General features: G+C 36.5%; 1 protein-coding gene across 3 annotated transcripts in view; it reads left to right on the top strand.

Annotated features, from left to right (window-relative positions):
- Window positions 1-972: 972 nt before the first annotated feature.
- LOC143691471 (ovostatin-like) overlaps window positions 973-12,089 on the top strand; it is a 60,538-nt gene continuing 49,421 nt past the window's right edge. For 2 of the 3 annotated variants that reach the window (XM_077169979.1, XM_077169978.1), the window contains exons 1-4: window positions 973-1,115; window positions 1,731-1,914; window positions 2,397-2,553; window positions 10,517-10,569. In XM_077169979.1, coding sequence (XP_077026094.1) covers window positions 1,048-1,115; window positions 1,731-1,914; window positions 2,397-2,553; window positions 10,517-10,569 — 462 coding nt within the window. In that variant the 5' untranslated portion in view covers window positions 973-1,047. Of the gene's footprint in view, window positions 1,116-1,730; window positions 1,915-2,396; window positions 2,554-4,393; window positions 4,471-10,516; window positions 10,570-12,089 lie in introns of those variants that run through there. The other variant, XM_077169980.1, reaches the window with a different exon arrangement.

The raw sequence follows: 12,089 nt of genomic DNA, 5'->3' as shown, positions 1-12,089 counted from the left end.
AAAAGTCCTCTTAAATTTCCAAAGGTAACTGCTTCACCACTTTCCTGACCTCTGTTTATCAAGGCATAAAAAGGGGTGCAGTCTTGGCAGAATAATGGGGGAGGGGTTTCTCAAGAAGTAAAATGAAATAACTAAAGAACATTTTGTTATCTCTTTCTCAGGAGCACTGGGTACCAGCGTGCCTTATGGTTACATGGATGACTTTCTCTATTTCAAGGTAACACTCTAAGGATCTCTTTAAAATGGCAGCTTTTCTTGTCAAATTAATTAAGAAGTGCCATTTTGTTATGTGTCTTGCTACATTTGTAAACCATTTGGAGCAATAAATGGTAAATCTTATAATGATAAACATCGTCAGTTACCTTTATTTTATTTCTTTAGTATTACATTAAAAATTTGAGATTTGAGATGTTTCTCTTGATTTAGAATATTGTAAGGAATTTTTTAGCCTGCAAAAACTTAGGTTGTATGGAAAATACAACCTAAACAATTACTAATAAAAGAGTACATGAAAATATTTTAATTGCTTTTTCAATCTCAGCTTGTCTTTTTCTATCATTATTTTTAATTTGTTTCCATCAAAATAACTGTAAACAACTACTGTCAATCAGAAGTGGGTAGCTAAATCTTTCAACACAGATTTAGCTCTCAAGTAGGAAAAATTAGGCAGTAGGATAGAAATTCTGGCAGTAATTGAATTTCTTTTTTTAATTTGTACTAGCAAAAACTTGCTCACAGGTTCATATTTTAAGTCTGGGAAATGCTGATGCAAGACTTTTCATAAACAAGAGAGTGATATTCAAATAGTACACCTAATGACATGTAACAGACATGGGTACTGGAAGGTGACTAAAATTAAAAGACTGCATCCAGTTAGCTTGCATTCTATGAATGACTCAGGAAATCATGACAAAAGCAAGTACAACATGAATATATAGCTCCACCTTTGGCTTTACTGGCCAGTGAGCATGTTGGAGTTGGCAGCACACTGACCTGCACCTGGATTGAGGAGCACAGTCTGTTGGCTTCTTCTTCTTCTTTTGTTTCATGATGTGGAGGAGAATACTTCTGGGCATTTTCCTCTTCCATCTGACTCTTTCTCAGCCTCCTAATGTGTAAGTGATTACATGAAGTTTTACTGTGATGTGTGGAAGCCAAATAGAACTTGGTGATAAAAATCCATGCTTTATTACTCTTTTGTCGCAGTAATTTGATTTTAAATAATATTCCCATTTGATGATATGATCCAAAATATGCTATTTGAACAGCAAATTCCAATTTTGAATGGTACTATTCACTTCTGCCTAGTAGATATGCAGAATGCTAGTTAAGAGCTGTAACAGTTGTTGTAGAGAAGGCATCAAGCTGCTGCTGGGGAAGGAAGCTAGGCAAACAATAGACAAATATGAAATGAAATGTGTGGTATCAATTTGGGGGCGAAAGCATTGCTTGAAGACACTGACAATGCTAACCTTTATGGTACTAGTGACTTAAGTTAATTACTGCTTTGTAACGGAGATTGTCCTTGGAACCTAGAAAATTCATTTCATAGACCAGCATCTTCCCTTTTTATACATTCTGTGCCCTTGAATTTAGTTTTTGCCATATTTAGAACTTTATAACATAACGCAGTTTTCTTAAACTCCAAGATCCTTCCATTAACAAAACAATCGCTAAATAACTAGATATGTCTCTATACATGTTTTTAACACTCTTGCTTTGTTTTGTAGGCAGTATGTTTTGTTGGTCCCTTCTGTTCTGCAAGAAAACTCTTTGGGTAAAGCTTGTGCCCAGCTTTTCAATCTTACTGAGCCTGTAGTTTTGACTGTTTACCTCAACTATGGTGACCTTCAGACCAAAATATTGGTAGAGAATGTTGCAGAGGAGAATTTCTTCAAGTGCATCAGCTTTGAGGTAAAATACTTCATTCTTCTTTATATGAGAAAGAATATTGCAGATGCATAAAAGCCAGCCACATCACTGACTTTATAAGAATAGAGACAGGACCATTTTACTGTGTGTGTAAACTTCTTTTAATTTTTAAAATGATGTAGTCCTCAGTTTGCGATGAGATAAGTACAGTCTGAAGTGGTGATGAAGGTATGAGCCAACATGATTTCGTAACACAAATTTTTTGAAGGGAATGAGATATGAAAAGAGAAAGACTCTTGTAAAGAAAAGAAAATTTTTAAAGAAATATAAGGATACTTAATTTAGAAGGATGGCATAAGACATAGTAGCCAAGGAATTGAAAGAATCAAGGTCAGTTATTAAGGAAACAGTATGAACAATTATGAATTAAAACTTTCTGTGATACCAAAACAACACACAGTTAGGGGTTAAGATTTCTTAACAAACTACCCCCAGTCTCATAAAGTATTTAATTTGTTCTCTAGGTTCCTGTGGCCAGATCTGATCCACTGGCTTTCATTATATTCTCTGCTAAAGGAGCCACTCTTGACCTGGCAGAGACAAGGTCCGTGGCAATCCGACCCAGTGAAAATGTGGTCCTTGTGCAGATGGATAAACCTATCTACAAACCTGGACAGAAATGTGAGTGCACTTAAATCACATTACCCTTAGCTAATATAATTTCTGAGATAGTTAAACTGATGGGTATGCGATGCAAGTTCAGTAAATTGGTTCCATGATAATCCATTAGAGAGTCTGCTTAAAAATGCAGATCACATACTTTCAAGGCCAGAGATTTAGTTTCCATGAGTCTGGGAGTACGGCATTCAAATACTGTTTTTTTAAAGAGCTTCCTAGGCGCTTCTAATACTCTCCAGGTTTGGGAATTACTTTGATTTTGTTAAAGCAAGCCTTGGAGCTCATAGTTGAATTAGAGGTAAGAACAGTGACCAAACGTATCAAGAGATCCCCTGGGAGACTAGAAAATTTCCCTGAGATAAAATGATCGGTATGACATTGAATTAAGCCAAAAGGCCTGGGTCTAGAAGGAGTTAGTGGGCATAGATATCTAGAGTTGAAAAAAAGACATTTTTGATGAGATGAATGACACGTGAGAAAGCACAAGGGTAGAATTAATTCTAAAACTATGCCTTAAGATGAGAAGTGACATATAGGTCATGAAGAAAAAAATTGAAGGGAGAAAAACCAGTTGAGGTGAATAAAATCACTGGAAGGGGTGGAAGGGCATTTTGAGTACAATCAAGTAAGGCTCACCTGGAGCCACTAAGGTGTGAGGCGTAGATTATGATGGAAAGCTCTGAGGAAGATCATTCAGACCAATGTGCAAGTATTGTTGAAGCACAAAGGGAGTGTCGCAACCTATTAATAGCTCTCTGCAATAATTTTGAAAAACAGTGCAACAAGGACAGTAGGCATGAAAATGAGAAAAAAAATAATTGAATATCTTTCTATACAGGCCTCTTTAGGGGGAAAAAATGACCAAAATAAAAAAGCATTATTCCTTTTTTTTGATGATATGGCCAATTTTGTTTTCATTTAGCTTGCAATTACATTCAAGGATTCCTCGTAATATATGCAATATAAGAGTAGTCACACTGACAATTCAAGTTTAACTATTTTATTGTGTGAAAACAATACACACCTGCATATTTTAGTTTTGAGCTACGTCTTGCAAAAGTCCCACACATTTAAACTTTTTTAAAGTTGAATAAATGCACAGTAACAAAGCTGTCCTTGTATAAGTCAATTTGTACATTGATTTCTTCATTCAGGCTGAAAATATTTTCAATATTAATACTATATCTTCTTCAAAGCATTTTAGCTGTATGATGAAATGTTAAGAAAAATAGTAGCACATCAATTAGTGTCCCCTGAGATATATTCATTCTTCTCCAAATATTTTTCCAGGATTACTAGCTAAAATTGTGAACAATGAATGAAAATATATTTTTTTTAAGTGGCAGAATCTTTTTTAAAAGACACACTTATTTTTCTTTTAACTACTTCTTCCCAATTGTTTCAACCAAATATCACAGCAACTTGGGATGCTAAAAGTAGTGGTTCTCAAACCTCAGTTAGCCAAATAATTGCTTAGGAAGCATGTGAAAAAGCCAAATTATTCTGCGCATGAGCACCAAGAATCGGAATTTTTAAGATAATTTTCATCGGTGGTTTTGATGCTAATATTCAGCAGATACCCACTGAGAAACCCTGATATAGAGAAAAAAAGCTTGGTGATGTTTTGCCCACTGGTTTGCTGACTAGCACTCAACTCGTGAGGCAGGTATGGTGAGTTGGGGAACTATTATAATTAGAGCTGGCATGGATGCAATCATGCTGCAATCTCAGTACATAATCTGAGGGAAGTGACAAAGGCATGTTGGATTTGGAACACTTCCCTTCACTCCCCCACCTTTCTGATCCTCCTTCCACTGCCCTCTGTGTGATGTCATTACTTCATGGCAGTCGTGAAAGCAAGCATTCAGATCAGGACTGGTGTACTAGAGAGGAAATGAAGGACGAGACAAGAAAACCAAGGTACGGCTCAATTCTAAATTTAGGGTGAGCATTCCTAATTGTTGAGAAAAGATCATGAGTTTAGATAAGGGGAGGAGACTGTTCATGAAAAGAAGGATTATATGTGGTCGATACACAAAAATGCCCAAGTTCACCCACCCAGACTACCCCACACACCAAGTCTGTCATAGCAAAATGAAGCCCGCATGCCTAAATCTGATAGGCTAATCTGATAACATGCTTTCTTTACTGACAAAGACTCTTTCCTGAGTTAGACAGGGCTGAGCATAAAATGGAAGGTTTAGAGGACTGTTGCTAAGAAGAGTTGGGAAAGGCAGGGGTTGGTAAGGCTGCTACTACTTCAAACACCTCACTTTCCTTTTCTCGCCCTATTAACTATGTAGTACAGAGCTTAATGTGCAGAGAAACGGTAATAATACAGCATGGGAGATGCCTAATCTGTAATAAACAATTGAGAATATTTAATTGCCAAACAACTGATCTTTAGGGACTGAGATGTGATGCTGCAAACAATCATGGTTTAACTAAGGTCATTCTCTACTTTTTCTAGAAAGTATATTGCATTATCAACTATGACTTTATTTTAAAATGCCAAAGCCCATTTAGATTTTTGTATCTTCATATGTGGCCACCCTTTGCATTTAGATTTATACATTCCTCTCTCCCTCTCCCCCTGAGAAATTACAAGAGATATAACTCAATCCAGACTGAAAATTCTGTGGGAAGATTTTGATGGTTAAGTTATTGCAAATTCAGCCAATTAAAATCTTAGAGAGGACCCATAAATTATTTAGATATATATTTTAAACTTTGTGCTTTTCAGCTTCATATTTGCTATTTATTATATCCAGAAATATATATATTCATAATTCATGCATTAATTGAAGTCCTATTTTGACAGAAATTATCTGCATGACTGAAAGCTGCATACTTGTTTGACCAGCTCTTCTTGAGTGTTGTCATCACTTCTGTCTAAACTTGCCCAAGATCAAAGAAAAAGCAAACAGTACAATTTAATTCAGCGATCAGAAACAAGGACAGGTTAATACCAGAAATAATCTATTTGCCTGCTCTTTTACAGGCAGTATCCACAGGATAGGCCTTAAGAAATTTTGAGTTATTTCCATATACTATAATTTCAGCTTGCAAGAAGTCACTCCCATAAAGTAATTGCCACCCTCTACTTCTTGATTCCTGAAATTGAATAGTAGTGTTTCATTGAATTGAATTGTTGAATAGAGTAAGCGTTTCATTGAATCATTGAGTGGCTTTTAACCATGGAGAACACAAGACTTGTAACAATGAGCTATTGTTAACAATAAGCTTATAAATAAGTTATTCATAAGAACAAGCTACCATTTAAACTTTAAAATCAATAAATTTTCATTTCTCTCTTGAAAATACACACTTAAAGGTAACAGAAAATGGGCATATGATTTAGGTGGAAAAAAAAGTTCACCAAAATTCTGAAAGATGCTTTAAACCACTAAAACAAACATCTTAAACTTCATAGAATTAGGAAGGAGAGGTTATTTGGATTTACCCTACTAACTCAGAGAAAATAATAGCACATCCACTGCCTAGGAACAATATTCTGCTTACAGTGGCAACCACTATCATTTCAAGAAGTACTTTTATGCCATTTTAGCAATTTTGTACTCTCTTGGCAATTGTTCCACTAGAAATATCTGTGATGCATGTAAACATGAATTACATGACTTTGAAAGAGTGATGTGAAAATGTATTTATATGCATAATTTTAATTGATGAAAATATCATCCCCAATTTTTAATGGGTTATTTTTTATGGTTTTTATAAAAGCCAGTTTAAAAGCTGACAAGGGGAGCTATTAAGCTATTAATAGCTATTACGGTATTTAGCTATGGTCACATAGGCGCTACACACAGAAATATATGTCATTATTTAACAAGATAAGTCCTAATTTAACTGGGTTTTGACTTGAGATTTTCAAAGAAACCCATCTCTGACAGTAACACCCTCCCTATAAAATAAATAGTAACAAAACTTATCTATATGTGATCTGTTACTATGGAGCTATCTCAAATATTTTGCAGGTGGTTAACATTAATTCTAAAACACCTATTGTAGCTTGTCTTAATTTTTTAAAAAAATGAAAATAGGGTGTTAGTAAGTGACTCTATGTGGAAAATAACAGATGCAACATACAAACCATGCAGATTGTTTGGGGATATCATTTCTTTAAGTGACTCATGGTTTAACTTGTTTTCATCTAAGGGGATTTTTTCTTAATTTTTCTCTCATGAATATGTATCATTTTACATTAAATTATTTCCTATAAAATTTAAATATCACCTATACTATTGACCTTAAGAAATTTTTTTCTTAAATCCATGCAAATCTCTCCTTCAAAGCAATAGTGGATGATGTGGTAGTAAAATACCTGATGAAATCACCATGGTTTAAGATGGCTGAAAAAAAATCAATTCAATCAACAAATTTATTGAACACTTGCTGTGTGCTGGGTAATCTGATGTACTATGTCAATACAAAGGTGAATAATCAAAAAAAATCATAAGCAGAAAATTGACTAGGGAAAGCAACGTAAAAAATATCTATAATACAATTTATTAACCGTCATGTGGTGACCTGGACAAAGAATGGTGGAAAGACAGAGAAGAAAGTGATTAACACTTCAGGTACTAAAGAAGTGTGTCACTGGGTTCAATAGGAGTGCATTTGGAGGGAAAAAGGGATGAGGTGACTGAGTAACATGAAGTTTTCAGCAAAGTGGGTTCCAGTTTTGCTAGAGAGAATTAAAGAAGCAGCTATCCCAAGATTCCAACGGTGAGATGACAGGGAAAGCAGTGCCACCTCCCTGATTTGTAGGGGGACGGAGAAGTGCTAAGGTTATCATAGAAACAGCAATGGAGAAAGTAAGTTTATTGCTTAGAATGCAATAAATACAGGAAAGACATGCCATATGGCATGGAAGGGAGTGGCTGCATAGAAGGCTGATGCAAGACTTTCGCAAATGCAAATTGAGTATCCTGTAACACATTAAAACTTATTAAGATATTAAGACACTAGCTGCTTTGTGAAATAGAGTTTTTCCTCAGAAGAGACATGACCAGATTCAGTTTTGTAAACGTAGCTCTGATAATCATAGAAGGATTAGCTAGAATAAGACAACACCAATGACAGAGATCCAGTTGAGACTATTGAGGGAATTAAGTCTTGAAGCAAGGCAATGGCAGTGGTGTAGTAAAAAAGACATCGGTTTTTTAAATGCAGAACTGACTAAGTGGTGGAAAGCTTAGGACTAGAAAGGAAAAAATGGTTTAAGCTATTTGAGCAGGGACATGAATAAAGTGAGAGTGTGAACCACACACAGCTAAGGAAAATCATTCTGGACAAGAGAAACAGCAAAGGTAAATGGCTCAAGATGGCTTGGGAGGTTAGAGGAATGCAAAGTTGAGAATATTGCTTGAATCATGAGGGAGAGAACAGAAGGAGATAAGTTAAGAGAAGTTGATTGTGTACATGTGGATGTAGCAGAGTATGAAAAGTCTAATGGACAATATAAAGTTCTACCTGCTTCACTGTAAGTAAAATAGAGAACTATTTCAGGGTTTTTAGCAGAATAGATACACAATTAGGGAGATGGGAGCATATCTGAAGTCTGGAAGACCAACTAAAAGTCAAGACTACGGGCAAAAGACAATGGTGGTTTAGAACAAGACGTTGAGGTGAAGGCAAGTGAGAAGTGGTGTCCTTGTGGATATACTTTGAAGGTATGTTTTGGTGTTGGGTGTAAGATAAAGAGGGAAGATAAGAATGACTCCAAGGTGTGTGGCCTGAACAACTGTGATGACAAGAACGTCGTTTACTAAAATAGACAGGGCAAGAGCAGTGTTTTAGTTTCTTGACTGTTGAAGCAAATACCATGCAGTGTGTTGTCTTAAACAATGCCAGTTTATTGGCTCCCGGTTTTGAAGCTAGGAGAAGTCCAACATCAAGATGTCATCAAGGAAATGTTCTTTTCCAGAAGACTGTGGCATTCTGGGGCTGGCTGCTGGTGGTCTTTGTTTTTTTCTGTCGCACAGCCTCTTCTGACTTGTCTTCCAGATTCCATTGACTTAGCTTCTGGCTGTGACTGGCTCTCTCTCTCTCTCTCTCTCTCTCTCTCTCTCTCTCTCTCTCTCTCTCTCTCTCTCTCTCTCTCTCCTCTCTCTCTCCTCTCTCTCTCCTCTCTCTCTCTCTCTCTCTCTCTCTCTCTCTCTCTCTCTCTCTCTCTCTCTCTCTCTCTCTCTCTCTCTCTCTCTCTCTCTCTCTCTCTCTCTCTGTGGTCCTCACATAAGGACTTCAGTAACAGGATGAAGGTCCATCCTGACTCAGTTCAGCCACACCCTAACTGAAGTAACCTCACGAAAAGGTCTTATTTACAATGGGTTCACATACATGGGAATGGATTAAGTTTAAGAACACGTTTTTTCTGGGGGACATAGCTCTAAGCCACCACAAACAGATTTGAGAAAGAAATTGAGAATTCTTTAAGTTCAGACACACTAAGTGTGAGATATCTTTTAAATACCTAGGCAGGTATGTCAAGGAGGAAGCAGGATTTATGGGCGCTTAGATAAGAATTTCTTCTTATCTGGTGACGTGAATATGGGAAGTCATCTACAGAGAGATCATTTTTAAAACCGTGGGATTTGATGGGATCAGCACTTCTCAACAAATCCTATGATAGACCCATTGTAACCCAATACCATATCTTTCATTCTCAGCATTTGACACCCACTCATGCACACCGACATAGGAATACACACACATACACATGCATACATATGTCACCAATAAAGGTTTTTACAATAAATGTTTCAATAAATGAATTGAAGCTAGGAAAGTGTCAATATCCTGGAAGAATAAGGTTAAAGAAAATAAAGTCTAAATGAGTCTGAAAAACATATTTAAAGGGCCTGTTAGTATGTGCAATCAGATAACAAAATAGGATTGGAACATCAGTGAGTGATTTTTTTTTCCCAAAGTGTAATAGTTCTGCTGTGATGATACACAGATTTTGACTTAGATCTTCCTTTTCCTTAAAAAGAAAACTAAATCTTCCATGAATGTGCCAAATTTGCCCCTACAAACTTAGCTGGTAGAAAGGTAACCATTAGCCAGATGAAATTCTATATATAATGCAAAATAAGACAGCAACCAGAAAATCATTAGATGACATCAACAAGAATAAAAAGAGGTCTCTTGAAATTAATGGCTCCTAAAATAATAATTTCTCACTTTTGAATTAAAGTGCAAGGAAAGAAAATGTTTACTCCATGTTGCGAATTTAAGAAGTTAGTCTTCTTTATGAGGCATATGGGAGGTAATAGGTCTTCACTGGAGAGATCTAGTGGAAAAGAAATTGCCTTGGAACAGAAGAAACATGGTGAGGGTGTTCTGTGAGAAACGTAGACCATAGCAAAATGTCTTCCAAAGAGAAGATATTTTATTGACAGCACAATGATGTGGATTTGATAAGGGCCCATGGGCTGAAACCTCAGGATGGGACATAGCTGCGTAGGGAATGAGAGTGTTGGAGAAAACAGGTGGCTTCAGAGGCTTACACTATGTATTGGTTTATGAAATAAAGACTGAAAGGCATATATTGAATTAAGTCTGTGCAAGATTTCTATGGAGAATTGTATTAAGAATTAAACTACCTGACCTGTCTCCTCTGTTCCTTGCTTCTTTAATAAAGTAACTAGTTAGTCTGACCATGTTTTATAACGATGCATAGGAGGAGAAAGGAAAAGATGAGATAGAAATAAAAGAAAGATGAGAGGTTCTTTACTGAACACTGTCTTGTTTGCCAATATTATTTAATATGTTAAACTGGTCAGCCCAGTATCTGCTATATATTGCATAAAATGTGTATGTAACTACTCATCACACATTGCAATATTATATCCCTTTCTGATTCATCTAAGCTCATCAATTTAGTGTGAAGGCTACCATTGCACAAAATATACTTCATTCACATTACCTTTATTTCTTTCTCCAGTGATGTTTCGAGTTGTGTCTTTGGATGATAATTTGAAGCCTGTTCACACATTGGTAAGTTATAATTGGGCACATGTAGATATTTATGGGTTGTCTTCTTTCCCATGTCTTAAAATTAATCAGTGAAAGTGAAGGAAGCCAGTCAAACTTATTGGTTCTGTATTTCTAATGACCTAATGACCCATTGTGCTGTTACTAAACAAACTCATCCCTTTTCTTTTTCTCTCTCTCTTTGATCAACAGAATTAAATCTATTTCCCCATTACAGAAAGACCTGTAATTTGCTAAATCCTTACAAGTTACAGAGCCCTGTATTGGCAATGTGAGATCCAAAGAAAAGAGAAAAAACTCTTTTCAGCCCTCCTCTGAAATAGAAGAATAGAAGAGGTTGGAGAAGTACATAAATGTCCATAATAAAAGTGACATTAGAAAATTCTAAGCAAAACACATCATTATCTGCAGGACATCTGGAAAATTATTATCTGCGTATAGTAGGCCATTAATATTGAGAATGAGTGAATGAAGGAATGAAATCATTACGACCTCTTCATCTTGAAATTATCAGAGGAGATATTATCTTAGGTCAGGTTCCCCAGAATCAGATTCTGAGACAGGGAATAATGAACAAGAGAATTATTAAGAAAGTACTCCCAAGAGAAATAAAGAAGAGACTGGGGAAAGCAAGATTGGGAAGGGGAAGAAGTCAAGTAAAAGAGCAATAGAATTGGCTCTGATCTGGCAGAAAGTTGCAGAGGATAAATTACACTTCAAAGTTTCTCCTGCTTCAAGGAAAGTAAGCTAAACCTTCGTATTCCAGTATCAGGCAGTCATTGGCCATGGGTGGTACCCAAGATGGAACTAAATTCACATGAACTTACCAAGAGGATTAACACAGGCATCTCAAAAAATTCACAACCTCTTAGAAACAAAGCACGATGAAGCTGAATGTGGGTGCAAACAACAAGGCACAGGGATCTTAGGCACATCTGCTACAAGTGTCACGGGGTAGGTGAAATTTTAAAAAATCCTTAGAGAATAGGGAGGATGCTCAAACATTTTAAATTATGGATAGGACACTATTATAAGCAGATGGGAAATATTAAGTGTTCTAGCTTGCTAGCTGCCGGAATGCAACATACCAGAAACAGAATGGCTAAATTGCTAGTTTACAGTTCTAAGGCTGAGAAAACGTCCCAGTTAAAACCAGTCTATAGAAATGTCCAATCAAAGGCATCCAGGGAAAGATACCTCAGTTCAAGAAGGCGGATGAAGTTCAGGAGTTCTCTCTCAAGTGAGAAGGCACATGATGAACAGGGTCAGGGTTTCTCTCTCATCTGGAAAGGCATGTGACAAACACACCATCATCTACTAGCTTTCTCTCCTGGCTTCCCTTCATGAAGCTCCCTGGGAGGCATTTTCCTTCTTCATCTACAAAGGTCACTGGCTAGTGAACTCTGCTTCTCGTGGCTGTGTCGTTCTGCTCTGCTTTCTCTGAATAGCTCTCATTCTCCAAAATGTTTCTTCTTTTATAGGACTTCAGAAACTAATCAAGACCCACCCAAATAGGTGGAGAC

This window comes from Tamandua tetradactyla, chromosome 7, assembly GCF_023851605.1.
Source record: "Tamandua tetradactyla isolate mTamTet1 chromosome 7, mTamTet1.pri, whole genome shotgun sequence".
Lineage (NCBI taxonomy): Eukaryota > Metazoa > Chordata > Mammalia > Pilosa > Myrmecophagidae > Tamandua > Tamandua tetradactyla.
Note: the sequence above shows the minus strand (reverse complement) of the source record. Positions and strands in the feature narration are given on the sequence as shown.